The sequence below is a fragment of the Salmo trutta genome, chromosome 3 (assembly GCF_901001165.1).
Source record: "Salmo trutta chromosome 3, fSalTru1.1, whole genome shotgun sequence".
In the NCBI taxonomy this organism is placed as follows: Eukaryota; Metazoa; Chordata; class Actinopteri; order Salmoniformes; family Salmonidae; genus Salmo; species Salmo trutta.
Genome location: NC_042959.1, coordinates 52878173 through 52904950, shown reverse-complemented (window position 1 = coordinate 52904950; position 26778 = coordinate 52878173). Strand labels below are relative to the sequence as shown.

The 26778-nt window shown below is 42.7% G+C and overlaps 1 protein-coding gene across 4 annotated transcripts; it reads left to right on the top strand.

The window, feature by feature from the left end:
- The first annotated feature begins 1442 nt into the window (after nucleotides 1-1442).
- Nucleotides 1443-26740, top strand: LOC115178306 (ral guanine nucleotide dissociation stimulator-like 2). 4 transcript variants are annotated; one of them, XM_029739427.1, is made up of 20 exons: nucleotides 1443-1699; nucleotides 3218-3387; nucleotides 15268-15315; nucleotides 15450-15533; nucleotides 15667-15830; nucleotides 16042-16098; nucleotides 16289-16482; nucleotides 16802-16908; nucleotides 17500-17715; nucleotides 18500-18603; nucleotides 19762-19846; nucleotides 20817-20876; nucleotides 21205-21291; nucleotides 21430-21462; nucleotides 21761-21882; nucleotides 22011-22100; nucleotides 23374-23467; nucleotides 23816-24040; nucleotides 24276-24390; nucleotides 24486-26740. In XM_029739427.1, the coding sequence occupies exons 2-20, from the start codon at nucleotides 3229-3231 to the stop codon at nucleotides 24662-24664; spliced, it is 2223 nt and encodes a 740-aa protein (XP_029595287.1). In that variant the 5' UTR covers nucleotides 1443-1699; nucleotides 3218-3228; the 3' UTR covers nucleotides 24665-26740. The 4 variants fall into 4 exon arrangements, with proteins under 4 accessions (XP_029595287.1, XP_029595297.1, XP_029595306.1 ...); XM_029739437.1 differs by lacking the exon at nucleotides 15268-15315; XM_029739446.1 differs by lacking the exons at nucleotides 1443-1699; nucleotides 3218-3387 and adding an exon at nucleotides 13715-14060.
- Nucleotides 26741-26778: the final 38 nt, after the last annotated feature.

The following is a 26778-nucleotide window of genomic DNA, read 5'->3' as shown; positions in this document are numbered from 1 at the left end:
CAACCGGGGCAGCTCTAGCAGGGCAGAAATTTGACAAACTGACTTGTTGGAAAGGTGGCATCCTATGACGGTGCCACGTTGAAAGACACTGATCTCTTCAGTATGGGCCATTCTATTGCCAATGTTTGTCTATGGAGATTGCATGGCTGTGTGCTCGATTTTATACACCTGTCAGCAACGGGTGTGGCTGAAATAGCCGAATCCACTCATTTGAAGTGGAGTTAACATTCTTTTGGCCATGTAGTGTATCTAGCTGGCTAGCGAAAGCCAACTTCATAAAATTGCTAAGTGGCTAGTATTACAGAGAAATAAAACATTTTTGCTTTATTTATTCATCAAGAAGGAATTCATTTTTCAAACATTCCTCCTACGCGTCCATCCCAGATAAAGTCAAAGGAAACGCTATGTGTGTTACTCTACACTCTCTCTCTCCTCCTCCACTGACGATACTGACTACACACACACTAGAGCAGGGTTCCTCAACAGGACGAATTTGGACCGTGAGTGATTTTATTTGTCCCCCCCAAGTTTTCAAACCAAAAAATAAAAACCTTTCTTTTCTTTTTTTTTGGGGGGGGGGGGGCATAATAGACTGGACAACACTGGCAAATCAGCTCCAAGTGATTTTAATTTTGGAAATCTGTTCAAAGGTATTACCATGCATAATAGAGAGAGATATGTGATGGCATGCAAATGTAAGCAAGGTTTTAAATTAAAATGTTTTAGTCAAATATAATATCTATTTGGGCTTCTTACGGTCAATTTGCAGTCTAGATTATATTTTTTATTGTGTTCTGGCTCCCTGACCCTCCGCTCAATAAAAAATCATCCCGCGGCTGAATCTAGTTGATGATCCCTGAACTAGAGTATCCAGCTTTCTGCTTAGCATACCTTTACTCTGTGCATACCTTTACTCTGTGCATACCTTTACTCTGTGCATACCTTTACTCTGTGGTGCAACTTGGAAGGAACCTTTTTTTTACATGAAAAAAATAAAAAGGACAAATCTGAGGGGGCACATACCCTTGTGGCCCCTATGGGCATGACACACTGTAATGCCTTCCAGCTGTGTTAGGGTCAATTTCCTTTTGGAAACGTTTTCCCCTACTGTCAGCATTGAAAAAAAATGTGGCAGATAGCCAAAAGAAAATGTACAAAAAATCCAGCAGATAAAATATTAGATTATATCACGGGTGTGTGCGTGTGTGTGTGTGTGTGTGTGTGTGTGCTTTCCATAGGGAATTATTGGTTTTGTTCTTAAACCCTAATTTTAGGAGCCCATAGATGACTTGACATTTTTCATATTGTACACCAACACACAGTCCAAATAGACTATATTTTCGAGACGACCACTTTTTCCCCCTCTCTCAGCCAGTGAGACAAGTGTAGGCTATGTTGCTAAATGCGCTGGGCACACGTCTACAGGAACTGCGCTGTCGGAGCACAGAGAGCAGTGAGGGAGTGTGCGGCACACGAATGTGCTCAGTGCTGCTATCAGCACTAGAAGCTTGACAGGCGACCAGAGGGGGACACAGATACTGATAGAGTGGATGCGAGACTCTCTTCCGACGTCGGTGCTGGAACGGATAGGCGCGACATTCGTCCACTAACCGGTAACCGTATATTACACGGCGGCAGACACTACAGCTATCCAATGCTGGCGGAATTTAGCTGACGGTAGTTGGACACGCAACATCCAGTAAGTTCGTTCATACGATGTAGCCATGAATGACATTTTGTAATTTCATCATCTCTTTAATTGCATTGAATATATATGGCCTTCTACAAATAGGCCTAAACCTTATGTACTTGGTTACTAAAGAAACAAATGCTTTACACGCAAACTTTATCATCATATTCCGCTTAACCCCTATAGCGTCTTGTTTCCTATGATTGAAGGTGAACATAATTTGGTTGAGAAGTCAATACAGCACCACCCATCGGTTGGTTGAATTGAAAGGGAACATATGCAATTGGGGTGTGACCATCTGTAGCCTAGTTACAGTGTGGACTCACTCATGCAGACCAAAATGTAATGTTTGCCTTCCTCAAAAAGGCAGCAATGTCATGAATGGAAGTTATTCAGACCGGTGAATAACCGTTGGTTGGTTATGATGACAAACTAACAGTCAGTATATAGACACATTTTACAGATATGTTTTCCTATAACCAATATATATATATTTTTAATAACACGAGGCCTAATTATATGTAGGCCCTCAAGACTGAAATACACTTAAAAGTTTAGTACCATGTTCCCAAAGATGAGGTGAATGAGTTGATTAGTGTCCCATCTAAGCCTATTGTATAACAGTGCATGTAGGGTAGAAAAGTGCATTTCATTTCACAGACAAAAAGCTATGTATAACAGGTAGCCTAAATCAAATCAAATCAAATCTAATTGTATTTGTCACATGCGCGGAATACAACAGATGTAGACCTTACAGTGAAATGCTTACTAACAAGCCCTTAACCAACAATGCAGTTTTGAGAAAAATACCTAAAAGAATAAGAAATAAAGTAACAAATAATTAAAGAGCAGCAGTAAAATAAAATAAAATAACAATAGCAAACCCTTAATTATACAGATAAAGATGAAACATAAAATGTTTGTTCCACCTATTTAAACACCTTTAGCATCATTACTGAAGTAATGACATTAACCATACAAGAACAGGAAGTCTTCTGACATATCCATATGCTGTACATTCATATACAGTAGCCTACACCACACATGCTTGGCAAAAAAAATCCTGAAACAGTTTCATTAATATGAATCAGCAATGCATCATCACACGAATATCTGCTGTCTCTAAATATATATATTGGTACATGTCAACATCCTCCTCCTGCCCTACAGTGTAACAGTGTTTATTAGATTTCCATCATCATGGCAATCCACATGTCAGGGAGGGAGAAGGGAAAATGCAGGAAGAGCTGGCATTCAAATTCAATGCTGGAGCAGGACACAGTGAAATGTAAATCATCATGTAAACAAATGAACTGATACCACCACAGCTTTGGTACACAATTATTTTTATTGCACACTATATATACTATTGTGTTTATTTCTTTATGCCTTTCCGAGTTGGTTAAAGTCCATGAACTATAAAATGATGTTGGTCCTGTGCCATTGACTCTCATTTTCTGAGTCGAAAATTTTGAAATTATAACCAATTAACCCCATAAGTGCCTATTGCTTATTTTGTGTCTCTAGCCGTCGGCACCATGATCCCTCGTAGTATGCGAACAGGTGGGATGGACCTGCCAGGGGTGGAGTCAAGGGATGTACCCCTCATTGGCTACCGGCCTTTAGCGCCTGACGATGTTCGCCTCAGCAGCCAATCAGGACAAGTGACTGAGAGTGCTGGACTGGACTCCTCTGAGGTTGGAAGTGATTTTATATTTAATGAACTTGATTAGGAACATGTACTGTAAGTAACTCATTCACAGCAATTAACTGCAGTAGTAGTTTCATTGTGATGATGGATACATCAAGGTGCAGTTGCACTTTAATATCTGTAAAGTTATGGAGGGCACTGTTTCCTGATCTCTCATATAGCACATTTTCTCCAGTGGTCTCATATTAAATAAATTCACCTATGAGGAATCCAATAAATGGCTGATTTGATACAGAAACTCGGTCCTGGGGCCCCCCTGGGTGCACGTTTTGGTTTTTGACCTAACACTACATAGCTGATTCAAATAACTAACTCACCTTCAAGCTTTAATTATATGAATCAGCTGTGCAGTGCTAGGGAAAATACAAACTATTAGAATCATTCTACCATCTAAACCGCTGTGAAAAATCTTTTCAAAAACCAAAAATATTGTATTTTCAGCTGTTTGAATCTGACTACAAAACCGAAAGTAAAAGTCTTAAAAATGAAACTTAAGACCGGGAAGCATAGAAATAGCACACATAGAACATCTCTACGGCATTTTAGACTTGCTTTCAATGAGAATAACATATCTATAACTTACATTTCTATGTGAATTTGGTCAGTCACCCAAAAAGTTACATATTGCAGCTTTAAGTCAGGTTGTCCTCTTAGTCTTGATCACATTCCTCAGACCAACCAGGGTAGGGGGTTAGGGTATTAGAGCAGTGGTCTGTGAAACCGTGGTAACAGGGCTCCCCTACCAGTTCCTTGAGTAAACAGCAGATGCGGTCGGTTGGTTTTCAAAGAACCTCAGGGATTTCAGTCATTTTGATTTCGAAGACAGATACTAAAGAGGAGGTACTTTCCATCAAGACATGCCAGTGAATGAGATGATGTTTGACCACCAAGCATTGAATAAAATGCTCATGTCTTGAGATTTCCAAGTAGACTACTGTAACATTTTTGCTAAGATGTTGCTTTCATGAGCATTACTTTTATGACGATATTACATGTATTTTCTAATATAATTCACTATTTATTTATATCCAGTTGAATTCCCCTGAAACAGAAAGGGTTGTGTTGGTTGTTTTGAAAGTCTGCAAACCTGGACAGGTTGACAGCATGCGTGTTTTTCTCACGATGTATAACCTTTGTTTATGTTCCATTGGCCGAGACAGAGGCTGTAAAGGTTTTATCAGACTAGTTGTGGCAGTCCATTGCTGGGTTATTCTATACTCACACAGCCTTGTTGTTCTGTCACTAATGTCTGGGTTTTACTCCTTTTCAACCCTAAAGTACGCAGATAATTGTTTCCATTGTAAGTTCTTGCCTCTTTTATTGGAAAGAATGTGTTTGTGAGATATTATACTACTTCATTTATCAATCAATCAAATGTATTTATAAATCCCTTCTTACATCAGCTGATGTCACAAAGTGCTGTACAGAGACCCAGCCTTAAACCCCAAACAGCAAGCATTGCCGGTGTAAAAGCATGGTGGCTAGGAAAAACTCCCTAGAAAGGCCAGAACCTAGGAAGAAACCTAGAGAGGAACCAGGCTATGAGAGGTGGCCAGTCGTCTTCTGGATGTGCTGGGTGGAGATTATAACAGAACATGGCCAAGATGTTCAAATGTTCATAGATGACTAGCAGGGTCAAATAATAATAATCACAGTGGTTGTCGAGGGTCAACACCTCAGGAGTAAATGTCAGTTGGCTTTTCATAGACGATCATTCAGAGTATCTCTACCGATCCTGCTGTCTCTAGAGAGTTGAAAACAGCAGGTCTGGGACAGGTAGCACGTCTGGTGAACAGGTCAGGGTTCCATAGCCGCAGGCAGAACAGTTGAAACTGGAGCAGCAGCACGGCCAGGTGACCTGGGGACAGCAAAGAGTCATCAGGCCAGGTAGTCCTGAGGCATGGTCCTAGGGCTCAGGTCCTCCGAGAGAGAGAGAGAAAGAGAGAAAAATAGAGAAAGAGAGAGATATTTAGAGAGAGCATACTTCAATTCACACTTCAATTCACATGGACACCAGATAAGACATGAGAAATACTTCAGATATAACAGACTGATCCTAGCCCCCCGACACAAACTATTGCAGCATAAATACTGGAGGCTGAGACAGGAGGGGTCGGGAGACACTGTGGCCCCGTCTGACGATACCGGCAGGCAGGATATAACCCCACCCACTTTGCCAAAGCTCAGCCCCCACACCACTAGAGGGATAACTTCAACCACTAACTTACCATCCTGAGACAAGGCCGAGTATAGCCCACAAAGATCTTCGCCACGGCACAACCAAAGGAGGGGCGCCAACCCGGACAGGAAGATCACGTCAGTGACTCAACCCACTCAAATGACGTACCCCTTCTAGGGACGGCATGGAAGAGCACCAGTAAACCAGTGACTCAGCCCCTGTAATAGGGTTAGAGGCAGAGAATCCCAGTGGAGAGAGGGGAACCGGCCAGGCAGAGACAGTAAGGGCAGTTCGTTGCTCCAGTGCCTTTCCGTCCACCTTCCCACTCCTGGGCCAGACTACACTCAATCATAGGACCTACTGAAGAGATGAGTCTTCAATAAAGACTTAAAGGTTAAGACCGAGTCTGCATCTCTCAAATTGGTAGGCAGACCATTCCATAAAAATGGAGCTCCACAGGAGAAAGCCCTGCCTCCAGCTGTTTGCTTAGAAATTCTAGGGACAGTTAGGAGGCCTGCGTCTTGTGACCGTACCGTATGTGTAGGTATGTACAGCAGGACCAGATAGGTAGGAGTAAGCCCATGTAATGCTTGTAGGTTAGCTGTAAAACCTTGAAATCAGCCCTTGCCTTAACAGGAAGCCGGTGTAGAGAGGCTAGCACTGGAGTAATATGATCACATTTTTGGGGAGGTTCTAGTCAAGATTCTAGCAGCCGTGTTTAGCACTAACTGAAGTGTATTTAGTGCTTTATCCGAAAGTAGAGCATTGCAGTAGTCTAACCTAGAAGTGATAAAAACATGGATTAATTTTTTGGCATCATTTTTGGACAGAAAGTTTCTGATTTTTGCAATGTTACGTAGATGGAAAAAAGCTGTCCTTGAAACAGTCTTGATATGTTCGTCAAAAGAGAGATCATGGTCCAGAGTAACGCCGAGGTCCTTCACAGTTTTATTTGAGATGACTGTACAACCATCAAGATTAATTGTCAGATTCAAAAGAAGATCTCTTTTTTTCTTGGGACCTAGAACAAGTATCTCTGTTTTGTCCGAGTTTAAAAGTAGAACATTTGCCGCCATCCACTTCCTTATGTCTGAAACACAGGCTTCCAGGGAGGGAAATTTTGGGGCTTCACCGTGTTTCATTGAAATGTACAGCTGTGTGTCATCCGCATGACAGTGAAAGTTAACATTATGTTTCCGAATGACATCACCAAGAGGTAAAATATATTGTGAAAACAATAGTGGTCCGAAAACGGAGCCTTGAGGAACACCGAAATTTACAGTTGATTTGTCAGAGGACAAACCATCCACAGAGACAAACTGATATCTTTCCGACAGATAAGATCTAAACCAGGCCAGAACTTGTCCGTGTAGACCAATTTGGGTTTCCAATATCTCCAAAAGAATGTGGTTATCGATGGTATCAAAAGCAGCACTAAGGTCTAGGAGCACGAGGACAGATACAGAGCCTCGGTCTGACACCATTAAAATGTAATTTACCACCTTCACAAGTGCAGTCTCAGTGCTATGATGGGGTCTAAAACCAGACGGAAGTGTTTCAAATACATTGTTTGTCTTCAGGAAGGCTGTGAGTTGCTGCGCAACAGCTTTTTCTAACATTTTTGAGAGGAATGGGAGATTCGATATAGGCCGATAGTTTTTTATATTTTCTGGGTCAAGGTTTGGCTTTTTCAAGAGAGGCTTTATTACTGCCACTTTTAGTGAGTTTGGTACACATCCGGTGGATAGAGAGCCGTTTATTATGTTCAACATAGGAGGGCCAAGCACATGAAGCAGCTCTTTCAGTAGTTTAGTTGGAATAGGGTCCAGTATGCAGCTTGAAGGTTTAGAGGCCATGATTATTTTCATCAATGTGTCAAGAGATTTAGTACAAAAAAACTTGAGTGTCTCCCTTGATCCTAGGTCCTGGCAGAGTTGTGCAGACTCAGGACAACTGAGCTTTGGAGGAATACACAGATTTAAAGAGGAGTCCGTAATTTTCTTTCTAATGATCATGATCTTTTCCTCAAAGAAGTTCATGAATTTATCACTGCTGAAGTGAAAGCCATCCTCTCTTGGAGAATGCTGCTTTTTAGTTAGCTTTGCGACAGTATCAAAAATACATTTTGGATTGTTCTTATTTTCCTCAATTAAATTGGAAAAATAGGATGATCGTGCAGCAGTGAGGGCTCTTCGATACTGCGCGATACTGTCTTTCCAAGCTAGTCGGAAGACTTCCAGTTTGGTGTAGCGCCATTTCCGTTCCAATTTTCTGGAAGCTTGCTTCAGAGCTCGGGTATTTTCTGTATAGCAGGGAGCTAGTTTCTTATGACAAATGTTTTTGTTTTTAGGGGTGCGACTGCATCTAGGGTATTCTGCAAGGTTAAATTGAGTTCCTCAGTTAGGTGGTTAACTGATTTTTGTACTCTGACGTCCTTGGGTAGGCGGGGGGAGTCTGGCAGGGCATCTAGGAGTCTTTGGGTTGTCCGAGAATTTATAGCACGGATTTTGATGATCCTTGGTTGGGGTCTGAGCAGATTATTTGTTGCGATTGCAAACGTAATAAAATGGTGGTCCGATAGTCCAGGATTATGAGGAAAAACATTAAGATCCACAACATTTATTCCACGGGACAAAACTAGGTCCAGAGTATGACTGTGGCAGTGAGTAGGTCCGGAGACATGTGGGACAAAACCCACTGAGTCGATGATGGCTCCGAAAGCTTTTTGGAGTGGGTCTGTGGACTTCTCCATGTGAATATTAAAGTCACCAAAAATTTGAATATTATCTGCCATGACTACAAGGTCCGATAGGAATTCAGGGAACTCAGTGAGGAACGCTGTATATGACGCAGGAGGCCTGTAAACAGTAGCTATAAAAAATGATTGAGTAGGCGGTGAGGCCTCATTTAACACAGTACATTCATCAGGCTTCATCAGGCTTAAGCCATGTTTCAGTCAGGCCAATCACATCAAGATTATGATCAGTGATTAGTTCATTGACTATAACTGCCTTGGAAGTGAGGGATCTAACATTAAGTAGCCCTATTTTGAGATGTGAGGTATCCCAATCTCTTTCAATAATCGCAGGAATGGAGGAGGTCTTTATTCCAGTGAGATTGCTAAGGCGAACACCGCCATGTTTAGTTTTGCCCAACCTAGGTCGAGGCACATACACGGTCTCAATGGGGATAGCTGAGCTGACTACACTGACTGTGCTAGTGGCAGACTCCACTAAGCTGGCAGGCTGGCTAACAGCCTGCTGCCTGGCCTGCACCCTATTTCATTGGGGAGCTAGGGGAGTTAGAGCCCTGTCTATGTTCGTAGATAAGATGAGAGCACCCCTCCAGCTAGGATGGAGTCCGTCACTCCTCAACAGGCCTGTTTGTGGGTGAGTACCAGAAAGAGGGCCAATTATCTGCAAATGTTATCTTTTGGGAGGGGCAGAAAACAGTTTTCAACCAGCGATTGAGTTGTGAGACTGCTGTAGAGCTCATCACTCCCCCTAACTGGGAGGGGGCCACAATTTTATGTCACTTAGGCCAATGTAATTTCATCACTTTGATATGACAAATCATTATATTCACCCAATAATTGCAGACCGTATCAGTTCAATTTAAGATGAAAACACGATTGCCATTTATTTGATTGTCTCTTAATTACATGTCAATTAACTCCATCATTTTCCACTGACTAACTCTCATACACTTGCTACTTGGCTTTAGTTCGTAGTGCGCATGATGCTCGTCTCGTTGGCTTTGACTTCACTTAGCATGCAGTCTCAAGAAACTCCCCGGGGCTATAAAAAGAAGTCGCACTGACTCAGGCACCAGCTGCAGTGGTAACTTCCCTCTCGTTCTGTTTGTGTCACATGACATGACCACTGTACTATGTGTCTCGTGTTAAATAATCTATGGGTGGCAACCAGCCGGTGGGTCTATGTGTTGTGTGTTGTACAGCTGCCACATCCCCCACTCCACTCAGATATCATAGGCCGGGTTTCAGAGGACATTCTATCAAGTGGAATTGAATCAAGCCACTTGTTCACTCTTTAATGAGGGAAACTTAGATGCATGTGAATGGATTTAGACAATGGGGTCAGGCCTCACAATGACAATCCATCCCCCCCTGCAGGCAATGAAACTTTTCCACACAGGGCAACATGTTCTTTAGGTCAGGTTTCATAGATATGAGCTACCAGCATCAACATTTGTTTTGCAGGTATAGCTTGGTGGAATAATTTCAGTAGTATTTCCACTTATCTAAAAATGGGGCCAATGGTTTGTCATATAGTGCTGTGGTGACCCATATAGTCTACTGAATATTCATTCTGAACCAAAAAACGAAGTGTCTTGCCAATATGACCCTGATAGTTAAAACAACCTTATGAACCAAAGATTTAAAAGAGATTTCAGATACGACTTTGATATAAGGAAATAGAGCAGCTCTAGAATACCACCAGGGCTCACTTTAAAGAGTAGAGAGGGTACCATGGGATGCACAGATGAAAGCGTGAGAAGAAGAGCGGGGAAAGATGGGAAGGAAGGGGTGGGAGCCTGAGAGGGAGAGTAGGGAGCTAAAAAAAACAATAGGCATCTTAAAATAAAACTTCTGAGGATATATTTACGAGCCCCAATTGTACTGCTGTATAAAGTAGTCAACAATATTGGTTTCAGCGGTGGGATTACGTTTTCACATGACAATACGCTCCCATTTGCTCACGTACCCATTTGATCATACTGTATAACAACCATATATACTTATTTAAAGAGACATAGCCCAAAATGTCTGATGTTGACGAACAAGTAACGGAAGCAGAACTTGAGAATGTGTAAAGACAGGGGGTGAAGATTGAGAGATTGTGAGGCTCTTCCTGCTTTCCCCCTCCCCTGCACCGATGCCTATCGTAGTGGTCAGAGGAGGCCGGGTTGTGAGGGAAAGAGAAAGACAAAAAATAGCAGCTCGTCACAACAGCACATCGTGCTTCCTGTGTTTGTCTCCGCTCATTATGTACTTCCTCTATGGAGAGAAAAGATGGAAATATAGAGACAAGGAGCATGTTGAATCATGAGAGAGGTTCCACATAAAGAGTATAAACATTGAGTTAAAACTAGTAGCAATGGAAAAAGTGGGCGAACGAAAGAAAACATTGGACAAAATCTGTAAACATGAGCAGACAAAATGGGAGATTTGAATGATGCGGTATCTGAGGAGAGTCAAGCAAATTTCCTTATCAAGATGTTTCTCATGGAATGAACCTCAGCCACTTACTTCCATGATTATTATCATCTGCGCCGTGTGCCAGCTTTTCCTTACAGCGGAGCAGCCAAGTCCTTGTATTGATTGCTGGGTAAAAATGGACTCAAACAGATTCAAAGATTTTGTGCATTTAGTAGAACAGAAACACTGTAGGGGTTGTTACATGCCACAATATTAGACATCCTCATTGGTGCCTCCCTGTTCCATTGCCACTCACAGACTGAGATGTGGGGATTGTGGTTGGTTGAGGTTGACACGGATGGTCCCAAGTAAGTGGTTCTACTGTAGGTAACTGTACCAGGAAGAGTTGTGGGTCAACTTAACCTTAGACCTACTGCTTGAGACAAAAACATAATACCATAGAAAAGTAGGCCTACAGTAGACCGATGTCAAAAATGTAAACAAGTTGTATTTTGCCTCACTTTTACAACTGCAGTCTCTTATAAACAGCGACTGTGCTGTTAGCCTAGTTCATAACACCCTGATTAGTTGAATGCACAGTGCTACTGTAGGCCTACAGTACAAAGCCTGTAGTCACTGTTTTTCGTGACCTGACGTAGGCTAGCATTGATGACAACACAGAAATAATCATCTCTAAAAGTCCTGTGTATTATGTTCTTTCTGTATACATTAAGGTGAATAAACCAAGGGTAGACATCCTCTTCAACTGGTTTGCAGTGTATATATTTACACAACCTTCCTTCTGTCTGTTGCATAGAGTCAAATGTGTGCAGTCAGTGTGGTTATAGGTGCCGGTAAACAGGCTACACAGGCTAACAAAGGCTAGTAGTCTATGCTAGCTAGAGTTCAAATCAAATCTAATTTTATTTGTCACATGTGCCGGATACCAATGGTGTAAAGTACTTAAGTAAAAATACTTTAAAGTACTACTTAAGTCTTTTTTGTGGGTATCTGTACTTTACTTTACTATTTATATTTTTGACAACTTTTACTTCACTATATTCCTTAAGAAAAATGTACGTTTTACTCCATACATTTTTCTTAACACCCAAAAGTACTCATTACATTTTGAGTGCTTAGCAGGACAGGACAATAGTCAAATTCACACACTTATCAACCAAACATCCCTGGTCATCCCTACTGCCTCTGATCTGGTGGACTCACTAGCCAACATGCTTCGTTTGTAAATGATGTAAATGGATTTCCATAAATAAAAAAAACAAGAAAATGGTGCCATCTGGTTTGCTTAATATAAGGAATTTGAAATGATTTATTATTTTACTTTTAATAATTAAGTATATTGTAAAAAAAATACTTTTAGACTTTTACTCAAGTAGAATTTTACTAGGTGACTTTTACTATTACTTGAGTCATTTTCTAGGTATCTTTACTTTTACTCAAGTATGACTTTTTCAACGACTGCCGAATACAACGGGTGTAGACCTTACCATGAAGTGCTTACTTACAAGCCCTTAACCAACAATGCAGCTCAAGAAATAGAGTTAAGAAAATATTTACTAAATAAACTAAAGTAAAAAATAAAGTAACACAATAAAATAACAATAACGAGGCTATATTGACTCGGTACCGGGTGCCGGTGTGGGGGCACAGGTTAGTCGAGGTAATTTGTAAAGTGACTACGCATAGATAATAAACAGCGAGTAGCAGCAGTGTAAAAACAAAGGGGGGGGGGTTCAGCAGTCTTAAGCTGTTAATGAGCCTTTTGGGCTTAGACTTGGTGCTCCGGTACCGCTTGCCGTGTGATAGCAGAGAGAACAGTCTATGACTTGGTTGACTGGAGTCCTTGACAATTTTTTGGGCCTTCCTCTTACACCGCCTAGTATATAGGGCCTGGATGGCAGGAAGCTTGGCCCCAGTGATGCAGTCGGCAATACGGACTACCCTCTGTAGCGCCTTACGGTTGGATGCCGAGCAGTTGCCATACCAGGCAGTGATGCAATCGGCCAGGAAGCTCTCAATGGTGCAGCTGTAGAACTTTTTGAGGATCTGGGGACCCATGCCAAATCTTTTCAGTCTCGTCAGGGGGGAAAGGTGTTGTCGTGCCCTCTTCGCTACTGTCTTGGTGTGTTTGGACCATGATAGTTCGTTGGTGATGTGGACACCAAGGAACTTGAAACTCTCGACCCGCTCCACTACAGCCCCGTCAATGTTAATGGGGGCCTGTTCGGCCCTTCTTTTCCTGTAGTCCACGATCAGCTCCTTTGTCTTGCTCACATTGAGGGAGATGTGATTGTCCTGGCACCACACTGCCAGGTCTCTGATCTCCTCCCTGCAGGAGGTTAACATGCTAACAGCCAGACCTAGCTTCTACTAGTGCTAACAGGCTGTAGCCTGAACCAGTCTATCATTGTGAGGCTGTGAAAGTCTTCACCTGTGTGTCAACATGTGCTCACCCGCTAGTGTCGTTAGCCCCTTATGTAAACAGGGCGTGCTTCCTGCTTTATTAGTTGAGTAGGAACATTTATGAAGTCATTAGCATATGTCACATATTAACAGATCAGTGTCAGAAGATGTAATGATCCTCAGAGCAGGTTTGTTGAAATGTTGATGATGTAGGATGAGTTTAGTCAATTAGGTCTCCCTCTAAATTTACTCTATTTATTGTGGGAAGAGATATAGTCAAACAGGTTTAGTTACAAATGTAGGTCATTCACACAGGGAAAGAGAGTGGGAGAGGGGGAAGGAGGGATTGAAAGGGAAAAGGTATTGTTCAGCCAATAGCTGCAGGCCTTCTCATTGTGTGTAGGCTATGTGAGTCCCCTGTGTGTTCAACAAGTGAGTATAATATTATATCATCCCTTGTCATGTCTGTCTGTCTGTCTGTCTGTCTGTCTGTCTGTCTGTCTGTCTGTCTGTCTGTCTGTCTGTCTGTCTGTCTGTCTGTCTGTCTGTCTGTCTGTCTGTCTGTCTGTCTGTGAGTGAGTGTATACGTGTGCATACGTGTGCATACGTCTATCTCTGTGTGTGTTATGGGTGTGTCCATGTGACGCAGGCACACAGAGGGGGTGGCCCTACCTAATGACGGCTTCAGGTGTGTTTATGTGTGTTAAGTCCGAGAGCCAGACAAACTGAAAGACAAAGACAAACAATCCCTCGGTCATTGAAAAACGACGGTCAAGGAGAAAATAGGAAACTAAAAAGACCGATGAAAGAAAGTGGACAAGATGGTGTTTGTGGCTTTCTTGTGAAGTTCTCAAAGAAGCTAAAGGCTTGTAGCCTGTCTGGACTTGTCGAGGCAAAGGTAACTTGTGTTTTTCTGGGTCAATGTCAATCAGGTACAGATAGGGGGGAAAGAGAAAGAGCAACAGACATATGAGATCAACAACAGAAACATGCTGCAGTAGGTAGACCAACATGTTCTGAACCTATGTCACGATAATAGACGGACTATGGATTTTTTTATTCATCCTTTGTTAAACTAGGCAAGTCAGTTAAGAACAAAATCTTATTTACAATGAAGGCCTACCCTGGCCAAACCCTATCCCGGACGACGCTGGGCCAATTCTCCGCCGCCCTACGGGACTCCCAATCACGTCCGTTTGTGATACAGCCTGGAATCGAACCGGGGTCTGTAGTGACGCCTCTAGCACTGAGATGCAGTGCCTTAGACCGCTGCGCCACTCGGGAGCCCAAAACAAGATCCTTTCGCTACGTTAACTGAGCATGGACCTTCGGTACCCCAATTGATTTGAATGAGAAAGTGGTTACTGAAGGTGAATACAGAAGGCACCTCCGCATGTCAAAAAAGGAAACTGATAGACACGTTATAGGATACAGCAGTTGTTTTATAACTGTGATGTACTGGTCAGTGGTCTATATGACCTGCTTTGTGCTTAATGCATTTGCACGTATATGTTGACCTGGATATTGCTTATCATCATAGTGTGGTTGGATCTCAACTGAAGGGGGAAGATAATGCAAAAGGAGGCAGTGCAATGCCCTAAATAGCTTTTAAACGTGTTGACGTGATTGTGGTTTACATGTTGAATGATTCACATATGACCAGTCGGACTTCTGTTTGGGTCACTGGTATGGATTGTTGATGTCAGACTAACGATGAGGTCACTGTGTTTTCTCATGCATTTTTCAGCATGGAAAATCACATTTTCATGGGTGTTAATGGCAGGGGAAGTGTAAACTGATATATAGGTTCAGCTGCATTTACAATTGACTGTGGATTGTTTTGTGTTAAGACGTACTCCACTTACAACCTTATCAGATTCTGGTGATATTTCACCCATGTTTGTTTGTTTTCTCTTTTCAACCCACTCAGATATTTTCTGTTAAAACTGCTTTGCCCTTTGAAACTCCTAAATATTTTGTGTTTATTATTGTACAATTCTAATAACATAATATCCTTCATGGGCACGTCGGGGCTTTATGTTAAAACCCAAGGTTCTGGTCATGTGACAGCACTTATTTTTATTAGATGTTATTGTATTCCACAGGGGGAGACTTCCCCCATGAAGACAACTTGGTACTGTCCTCTGGATTTGGTAGGTCAATGCAACTTGAGATAAGCATGAATAACTAGATTTTGGTGACAGTGGGTGATTTCTGCGAGAGTATGAATGATGCAATTTTTTTTCTGAATCATACTCTTAAATCATACTCTTTCTCTCTTCCTCAGTCTACTGTGTTGGAGGAGGAAGAGGACGGAGTGATATACAATGTGGTGGTGAAGCAACAGCATGGCGCCCCCACCAGTGCAACAGTGAGAATACATACCATTATACAATGCACAGAAATGACAGTATAATTACACCTTACATCCTTACACGTTATCTTTGTAAGTCTGTATCGTCATGGTAATATTGTTATGAATCTCTCTCTCTCCCTCCCTCCAGTCCAGCTCTCGTTCGCAGTGTGTGAAGGCGGGAACAGAGGAGAAGCTGGTGCAGCACCTCCTCCACTCCTTCGCCATGGGAGACTCCTCCTTCATCACCATCTTCCTCTCCACCTATCGCTCCTTTACCTCTACCAAGAGAGTGCTGGACATCCTCATCGACAGGTGGGGAAGACAGAGGGAACAATGCATTGCACACCAGTTGTATGTAGTGTTACAAAACGTTTTTGAAGTGCTGCAGAAAGACCAAGGGAAGGAAAGGAGACATTGTGATGCCTCTGCGTTGCCCTGAAGAAACCATCTCTTATGCAGCTTTTTTTTCTCTCAAAGGAACTTTCGTCTCTATTTTTTTCTCTTTTCTTCCCTCTTTCTCCAGATTGCAACATCCTCCAGGAGAAAGTACAAGGAGTCAGACTAGGCAACCCTTCAACAGGTGAGTCTGATACTATATGATCCCTCTCACGTGTGTGTGTGTGTGTGTGTGTGTGTGTGTGTGTGTGTGTGTGTGTGTGTGTGTGTGTGTGTGTGTGTGTGTGTGTGTGTGTGTGTGTGTGTGTGTGTGTGTGTGTGTGTGTGTCATGCATTTGTATATATTTTCTCCTGTTCCTCTCTCCCTCTCCCAGAGCGGTGTGTATGGTGTTCAGTATGTGGCTGTCGGAGTATCCTGAGGACTTCCGCTCTCTGGGAGAGCCTGGTCTACTGCTGCGCCTGGCCCCCCTGCTGCCCTCCGACCCCTCTGGGACAGAGATCAGGGGTCGCCTCCTCAGACTGGCAGAGGAGCTCAGTGAACAGGCCCTACTGCCTGACTCTAGTTCAGGTCACTATACACTCTGGGTTTATGACAGTCCTGGCACTGCCAACCTGAGGTTATATGAGGATTTTGTGGGTGGCATAACCATAGATATATATGGGCAGAACTCTCCTCCAAATTGTTTCCAGTAGTTTTCTGTGATGATCTTCAGTGTTCTATTCCCACTGTCTGCTGTCTACCATCCAAATCTGGTGGAACCTGCTTCTGTAAGACCACCCTAATGTCTCTTTCCACTGCCAACCCGACTGAATAAGCCTCTTCTTTTGTATCAGTTAAAATAGACCACATTCATTGGGATTAGTATTGCATCATCTCTGTCGTTTAGATCGGACCACCGCCAGCCCTCCTGCTGACCCCACTAAGTTTGATCCCACCAATATCCTGGGCTTCCCCGCTGGGCTGATCGCTGAGCAGCTCACCAAGATAGAGACGGTGGGTTTAACCTCTGACCCCTACGGTATCATTACTCAGCCTAACCTTATATAGATCATGGGATCATGCACTTTACCACAGTCTTAATTGTGTTCCTCTTTTTCTATTGTTACGTCTCTCTGACCCTTTCTTTCTCATACTGGACATGTTTGCCACTTGCAATCTCTCTGGCTATGCCTTGCTCTCTCTCTCTCTCTCTCTCTCTCTCTCTCTCTCTCTCTCTCTCTCTCTCTCACTCTGTTTGACTGTCTCTCTCGGTTTCTCTCTCAGTGTCTCTCTCTCTCTCTGTGTCTCTTTCTCTCTCTGTGTCTCTCTGTGTCTCTCTCTCTCTCTCTCTCTCTCTCTCTCTCTCTCTCTCTCTCTCTCTCTCTCTCTCTCACTCTGTTTGACTGTCTCTCTCGGTTTCTCTCAGTGTCTCTCTCTCTGTCTCTCTCTGTCTCTGTCTCTCTTGGTGTTTCTCTCAGTGTCTCTTTTTCTCTGTCTCTGTCTCTCTCTCTCTCTCTCTCTCTCTCTCTCAATCTTTACTCACTCTCTACCTCTTATTCCCTCACTCACTCACTCCTTACCTCTTCCCCCACTCTCTCCTAACAGGAGCTGTTTGTGCGTCTGGTCCCGTACCACTGCCTGGGCTCCCTGTGGTCTCAGAGAGACAAGAAGGGCCACGAGGGTGTATGTTGGTCCGTCCGGGCCACTGTACGCCAGTTCAACCGGCTGGCCAATGCCGTGATGGCTTCGTGCCTGTGGCCCACGCAGCTCCGCAGCCAGCAGAGAGCCTGCCTCCTGGAGAAATGGATCAGCGTGGCAGAGGTCAGCCGGTCATCATTACAATAGAATAACTTTATTGTCCACACACACCCGTTGAGAGTTTGGAAGCAGCATTCCTCTGGAGGAATGTCGAGGTTAAATACCTCGCTCAAGGGCACAACAGCAATAGGTTTGGGATTTTGAGTTGAAGTAGAGAATTGGGAGCAGAATACTAAGCTGTCTTTCTCAAAACATTAACAAAACTACACTGTACTTGACTTTCATCATTATACTTTCCTCTCTCTATAAAGGTGCTCACAGTAGATGTAGTTCTGACATCCTGTAACATTAGGAGAACATTAGCTGCTTGCAGTTGGGCTGTTCCTGCTGACTCCACACACACACACACACACACACACACACACACACACACACACACACACACACACACACACACACACACACACACACACACACACGCACACACACACACACACACACACACACACACACACACACACACACACACACACACAGCCCTCAGGTTGTTATGGACACATGAGCAAGCTGAGTCACTGCCAGACCTCTTTCTCCTTCACGACTAAAAGCCTAGCTAGCTCCTGTGTGTGTGAAGGAACTTGTTTGGAACACACACAATCTCACACACACTCTCAGGCTAGATATCACGGTTTGTTGCCAAAACACTCACCTCATCAACAGGTTTTTATGGGAAAAGTCACTTTAGGAATGTACATAGTTGACCATGTCAGACAGCGAGTGCCAAACAACCCCATTGATCCGGCTGCAGGTATTCTCAGACAATGCTGTCCTGTGTGTGTTTCAACAGGAATGCAGAGCCAGGAAAAACTTTTCGTCTCTCTACGCCATCGTGTCTGCCCTGCAGAGTAACCCTGTACACAGACTAAGAAGGACGTGGCTGGAAACTGACAGGTTGGTGGAGGAAGCATTTCGATTGTTATAACAGAAAAACATACTTATTTTTTATTTATTTTTGTCTTTGTATGTTTATTGGATAGAGAGCGATACACTCTTAGAAAAAAGGGTGCCAAAAGGGTTCTACTGTCATGTCCTGTCACGTGGCAGGGGTGTGTTTGTTTTGTGTTGTCGGGGTTTTTGGGTTGTGTTCTATGTTTTGTATTTCTATGTTCTATTTTCTAGTTTTTCTATTTCTATGTCTAGTTTATTCTTTTGACCTTCAATTGGAGGCAGCTGTTCCTCGTTGCCTCTAATTGAAGGTCCTATTTAAGAGGGGTGTTTTTTCTATGGGATTTGTGGGTAGTTGTTCTTTGTATAGCTGTAAGCCTTACAGGACTGTTTATCGTTGTTTTGTTTTGGTTTTCCTTCTTTCTGCCTAATAAAAAGAAGATGAGTATACACACTCCCGCTGCATTTTGGTCCACTTTATACGATGGCCGTGACATCTACCTGGAACCAGAAGGGGTTTTTCTAAGGGTTCTGCTATGCGGAAAGCTGAAGAACCCTTTTTGTTCTAGGTAAAGGAGAGTGTGCTGAAATGGGCGGCCTGATTTGAACCCATGCTACAACGGTACATATGCACTGGAGGCAGCGGCTTAGACCACTTGACCACCCTAGGCCACAGCAAAACGTACTTGTATTGCAGATGTTTTCAAAGTATTGTCATTGTCACGGCTGTCGAAAGGAGCAGACCAAAGTGCAGCGTGGTTGTAGTTCCACATTTTATTAAATCCGTGAAACTTTGCAATACATAAATGACAAAACAACAAATCGTGACACAGAGAGAAACACTACTCAAAATATATTTCTTTTTTCTTTTTTTTACAACACAGCCATTTCAAAAACTCAGGAATTTAATCACGTTGTCATTGATATAACACCATCCTTTCCCATAGTCAAACACATTTAACGTTCCAAAACACTACCATGCGTTGATCATCTCATCTTGTTATAATTTCCCCAATCATAGCTAAACTAATCATGGCTAGCTGATTCGCTTGGATGTGGATTATAGTAAGGCCCAGTAGACAGAAGAGAAATGTCAGTCCAGGCCCCTAATACCCTCTTTGGGTGCATAGCTCATTGTTGTTGTCATGTGACTCTGTCTGACAGGGAAGCAGTGAGGAGATACGAGGAGCTGTCCAACATTTTCTCTGAGAAGGACAACTACTCCCAGAGCAGGGAGCTGCTGAAAGAGGTGAGTCACAGTGATTCAGAGTTACTGCACACACACACACACACACACACACACACACACACACACACACACACACACACACACACACACACACACACACACACACACACACACACACACACACACACACACACACACGTACTGTATGTACATACACATGTACACACACACACACACAGAGACACACAGAGACACAGACACACACAGTGCACTGACAGACATCCCATAATACAAGTAGTATGAAACGAGGACAGGTCTCATGTGAAGTGTCATCACAGATCACACCAAACGTGTTTAACTCATCTCAAATTCATATACATTCAAGAGCGGTTGCACTACACAGATCCAGATTAAGCACTACTCCAGGGCTAAAAATCACTTTGAATCATGAATCATGCCTTTTAACCCAGAGGAAGGCTTAATCTGGGGGTGTACAGCCTCTCAATGTCAACGTCCTGTCAATCTAAATTCACACGTTTCTAAACATGTATTTAGGATGCATTGTGAATTTCTGACGGGGGGGGGCTGGAAATCGGTAGGATTAGCAGCATTTTCATTCACTGTTGTGCGTTGTGCATGCACCAATACCTTACATTAGCTGCAATTTCACCAAGGCATCCACGCAGGAATTCATCGAAACATATGCCGGAGCTTTCGTTTGAAAGCTTCACTCCAGGCTTTGATGTTGGAAAAATATCACACTGCCTTCTGCTGTGCTTTGATAACTTACTAAGCAAGCTGCTTCCTTACCCTCTCAATTTGTCTGGAATTGAGGGCCTACTACCCAGTTACTACACAGTTACTACACAGTTACTACACAGTTACTACACAGTTACTACACAGTTACTACCCAGTTACTACACAGTTACTACACAGTTACTACACAGGGTTTTAGAGCACATAGCCATGGTTCTAAATTCTAGATTGTGTTCCAGATCATCATGCTTAGATGTTTGTCTGTGTTTTTCAGGAGGGCACTTCGAAGTTCGCCAACCTGGACGGCAAGATGACCAAGAGGAGACAGATAGGGGTAAAGTGCTCTTATAAGCGAGTTTGAAGTCTCTCGCAAAGCTCATAATCATTTTTGCCTTGAAGGAAGAAGCATGGAATATACTGTACAAAGGGCATCAAATAACCCTTTGCTGATGTAACGTAATGCAATGCTGGTATTTCTTCAATATAGGAATCGTTGATGGTTAAGTAAGGACAACTTGATATACAGTACATTCACCGGTCTTAACCCACGGTTCTCCACTGAGCATGCATTGAGTAGGCTTCATCTGTGTCTGGGAAGCCTGAAGCCCTATGCTTCTGTTTTTGGTTTTCATTATTCTCCACCCCTCCCCTCTCTCACACAGTCCAGTGCCCAGGGCACAGTTCCCTACCTGGGGATCTTCCTCACAGACCTCACCATGCTGGACACGGCCGTCAAAGACAGACTAGAGGTGAGTCCCTTCGTATACAGTCATTTATCCCTCATCATGTGTCCATCAACAGGAAGTTGATAATAAGCTCTGGTGGTGAAGTTGTAAAAAAAAAAAGTTGCATTGACATTGACATAATATCCTGTTCCTCCATTTCAGAACGGCTACATCAACTTTGACAAGAGGAGACGAGTAAGTGATGCAATCAGGGCCTTGCGCTGCTGCTGTTTAAATTCCTCATCACCCATTGTCCACATGTTGAGTTATTCCAGGATCCAGACCAATTCATTAGCCTCTGGCTCAACATAGCAGATGGTCTTCATAAATTGCTTTTCTGTTGTGCCACTCATTAAATGTGTGGCCGTGTATTGAATTCTGGAGCAGTGCCTCCATGCCCATATTAATGTTTAACTTCTAGCATTTCAACTGATAATGTGCCATTAGTACTGGAGAATCATTTGACGATAATGATTTGTTTTTCTCTTTGCAGGAGTTTGAGGTTTTAGCTCAGATCCGACTACTGCAGTCTTCCTGTAAAAACTGTGTTTTCCTCACTGACGAGGCATTCCTACAGTGGTACCAAAGTGTACCCTCGTTAAATGAAGAAGAAAGGTAAGCCGTGATTATCTTTTGGTTTTATTCATTTCACAATCAAAACATTCACGTTTGTACATACATGTTATTTCAAACGGAACTCTACAATTATGATGATCGCTAATCACGTCACATGATGTCTGCAGTTACAGACTGTCCAATGAAATTGAGGTGCCGTGCGAACCGAGCTCTGGTCGTACCCTGAACCCTACAGTGATCATCACACGGTGCCCAAAGTAATGAGGCCTTTTATTACACTCTACACACAACATACCGGTAGTATTCACTGCAGATACCTTTCACTATGTATAGTGAAATACATTGGTTATATGGGCTCAGTACTATTGTAAAAGAATGGCCAGTCAGCATTTTCTGTGAACTATACTACACTACATGACCCAAAAGTATGTGGACACCTGTTCGTCAAACATCTCATTCCAAAATCATGGGCATTAATATGGAGTTGGTCCCCCCTTTGCTGCTGTAATGTCCTCCACTCTTCTGGGAAGGCTTTCCCAGAAGACGTTAAGATTAAGAACGTTAAGATTAAGAAACCCATTTCAGGAAGCTCCCAGTTTACAGTGACATTCTAGACAATTCTGTGCTTCCAACTTTGTGGCAACAGTTTTGGGAAGGCCCTTTCCTGTTTCAGCATGATAATGCCCCCGTGTACAAAGCGAGGTCCATACAGAAATGGTTTGTCGAGATCAGTGTGGAAGAACTTGACTGGCCTGCACAGAGCCCTGATCTGAAAGCCTTCCCAGAACAGTTATTGTGCTGACGTTGCTTCCAGAGGCAGTTTGGAACTTGGCAGAGAGTGTTGCAACCGAGGACAGACAATTTTTTGAGCACTTGGCAGTCCGGTTCTGTGAGCTTGTGTGGCCTACAACTTCGTGGCAGAGCCGTTGTTGCTCCTAGATGTTTCCACTTCACAATAACAGCACTTACAGTTGACCGGGGCAGCTCTAGCGAGACAGAAATTTGGTGAACTGACTTGTGGGAAAGGTGTCATCCTATGATAGTGCCACATTGAAAGTCACTAAGCTCTTCAGTATGGGCCATTCTACTGCCAATGTTTTCCTATGGAGATTGCATGGCAGTGTGCTCGATTTTATACACCTGTCAGCAACGGGTGTGGCTGAAATAGCCGAATCCACTCATTTGAAGGGGTGTCCACATACTATATACTGTATATATAGTGACTATCTTGACTATTTGACTGTCAAATTTGTAGTAATGTGGCCATAAGTAATCAGTTGTGGAAAATGTACTTGGTGGGGGGGGGGGGGGGGGGGGGGTCTGGGGGTAAGTCCTGCATACTTTTTTACATTAAAAATATCCTCACACAGTGCAAGAGCTGGTAAATTAACATGCAACATTGGAAAGAGCTAAGCTTGTACATTTACTATGTATTTCTCAGGGGTTGAGTAAGATGTTTTGTAGGTTGTTGTCATGCAGATTACGGTGCATGATGAACATACATGATATGATTCTCTCACCTCCTTACAGCCTGAATTCCTCCAGGACCAGCCTTGTTGCTGACAGTGATGGTCTTTTTGACTTCCCCTCCCCCGTCTGTCACTTTCTTTCCAAATTCACCAAGGTAATTACAAAATAAGACCTAATATCTCCAGTTATTTTACGTACTTTCCCAAAAGTATATTTGCATTGCCAGCTAGAATTGCAGAGCATGCAATTACTATTCATGCGCAAATACTCGTAGTTATTGCTAAGTATTGCTGTTTACTAGTAATCAAATATGATTGTTTTAAAACAAATGTCGTAAAAACACACAGAAGAGCACTTTTAAAAGAGGAAAATCTTTGATCTTTTAATTCTCTTCTGTGTCTTTTTATTTGCTTTGGCCTTCACGGAACAGCCACTTTTTATCTTGTCATATCAGTAAGTATAATGTTTTTATTTATTATTTTCATCACTATTATTATTTCAGCATATGAAATCCCCCTCAGTTTCCTGTCTGGATGTTGACTCCTCCCCTCCCACCAATGACCCCATCCCGTCTGCATTGACACCATCCACTCCCATCAAATCACATCGTCGATCAGTCTCCTGTGGCAACAATCCCACCAATAACAACAAAGGGCCTGGGCCTGATATGCGGATCGTCAGGATACGGATGGATTTACAAGATGGGAATATGTACAGAAGCATACTGGTACTGAGCTGGGATAATGATATATTGAGTTGAGATTTGATTAGAGATATTTGCCTTTTTTTTGGTATCAAATTATACACTGCACTACACCCTGCACTCATGACTATTTACTTTAATCCGCAAATATCCGTTAATGATAGTAATCCAAAACATTTCCTCAGGTTGTACACAGGATATTATAACTAGGAGTCAAGCTGTCTGGTATCATTGTCGTTCTCCTTCTCTGTTTCCTCAGGTGACAAGCAATGACAAGACGCCCACTGTGATCAGTTCTGCCTTAGAAAAACACAGTCAGGACCCCAAACAAGCATCCAGATATGAGCTGATCCAACTATTGCCAGAGGGAAAAGGTAAAGACATTTCTCAACCCGACCATGCGAAATCACTTTAACAGTTCTCTGTTCATATTGATTGTAGTGATGACTTTTCTTGTTCTGCCCTGTAGAGTTGGTCATCCCTGCCACAGGAAACGTCTTCTATGCCATGACTTCCTCTAGTGTGGACTTCCTGCTGCGCAGACAAGGAGGCAACACCCCTTTTCGCTCTCAACCAATCAGCACAGAAACTAGTGCCACATTCCCTCGAATCAAAGCCAAGGGGCGGAGACAGCTCTTTCCCAAATAGGCTATATCTGAGACATAATGTAGCTAGTTCTTCTCAAGGACAGGTCACGATAAGAATGCAGGCAGATATCTAAGTGAGATGTGGCCTTGTCTTTCCTAATCTTTTTCCGAAGTGGGAACACATTCTGACCGAGCTTGTTCTAGCAAAATGTATCCTGAAACCTGTCTGAACTTGTTTGATGAACGTATTCTTACCTGGGACATTTCAATAAATAGGCTGCCCGTTTGTGTACACCAGGGAAGTCCATTAGTGTAGAAGGGTGCATGTCTCTCTCGTTGGCAATGCATACCACTGCAAATATACACCTAGAACAAGACCATTGCAAATCTTTAACAGATGGTGAATGGTTCTGTTCCTTAAGTCTCATTGGCATCTTATTTCCTATTTAACCAAATGGAATAGCTTTGGAACCAAGAGCAACTGAGGAATCCAAATCATCTTGAGTATTTGAGGAATGTGCCTCAGGTGCCATCCTAGAAATGAGTTGATAGTAGAGAACTTCATTAAATCAAAGTAGTTTGGGTGATATGACCTCATTGAATTGACCATGACCACAACAAAGTTTTACATTTCGCCATAGAGAGTGGATACAAGCAGCATGACGACATATTCATTATGCAAGGCGTTTCGAGAATGGGAATGTTGGGGAGAGCACTGGGCTGACATTACGACATAATGCATCTGAATAAGTGACAGACAGAGTCACTGAAGCCTCTCCTTATAGCAAAGCACGGGGGCTCATCAAAAATGTTTTAACTATGTACTTTGTATGTATATGTTTTTTTTATGTATGGACGATGTCATGATTGTGTTTACATTCCCAAGGAGCTATCAACAAGTGTCAGAATGACATGTTATTCATTGTGAAGTAACATGAAATGTATGAAATTGCCTCAAATTGCAACCATTTCAGATGGGTCAAGACGTGTCAAAGATTTACATGATCATTTCGCTTGGGCTTTGTGCATACATATTGAATGATACTTCTGGTAGTATCTTATGTAAAATACAATAACTTTACATTTACAGCCTTGCCACTCCCATATAGAATATAGTCATATTTTGAGTACTAACCATTAGGCGTAACAGCATCAACCCACAAACTCTAACCTAAACAATTCATGTGAAGACACTAATGAAAGTCCAGACTATGTTGTGCGTATTGAAAAGATGTCTACCATTGCACCTTAATGCTATACTTTTCAATACAGCATAAGCTAATCTTTATCAATGGTCTCTGAATGGGTTTAGTTGGTAGTTGGAATGGAAGTCTGTCTGAGGAGTATTTCAACCAGGGCTCCCAAAGTCAGTCCTCAAAGACCCATGCGAGGTAAGTGAGGGATTCTGACCAATCACTGAATGATGTTTAATTGATATTTTCTCTGACGTTTGATAGAGATCTGACAGCTATAAGGTTTCATTATGCAATGTCTTTAGTCCAGGAACTGAATGTAGAGGGTTTTGCAGAAGGCTCTGCTTCTATCCCATGAGGATGAGACCCGTAGGAAGAAAAACCTGTATGCATAAGGGCGCATGGGGGACAGATGGTCGGAGGCCCTAACTGATGAACTCTGGCCAGTGCTGTTGAAGTCTCTCCTAAGGCTGAAGCATAGATACAGTAGTTCCAGGGAGAGGAGAGAGGATTCTGGGTAACGTCATTTGATGAAGTGTTAGCGCCAGGCTAAGCTACTGATTGTTTAGTGCCTTTCTCTCATTGGTGCTTGAACCACTTAAAAGTGTCCCAAATATCACCCTATTCCCTATATAGTGTATTACTTTTCACCAGAGCCCTATGGGACCTGGTCAAAAGTAGTGGGCTTAATAGGGTGCTATTTGACATGAAGCCTCTGTGATATATGCATTGGAATGTACGTACATATGATGCACATTCACAGTGCTGTATAAGCTGGCATGTTTATGCACTACATATGCCCTGTTGTTTTTGTGTGATACATTTCCTTTTTCTATGCATTTAGATGTGACAGTAATATGAGGAATTTCTATGCAACTCCCCGGATATGTGCTGTAATTCTGCTGTGTCTATTCTTATCAAATAAATGTACAAAGATGTACATATAAAAGATTCAGACTGTGGTTTAGTATCTAGCTTGTTG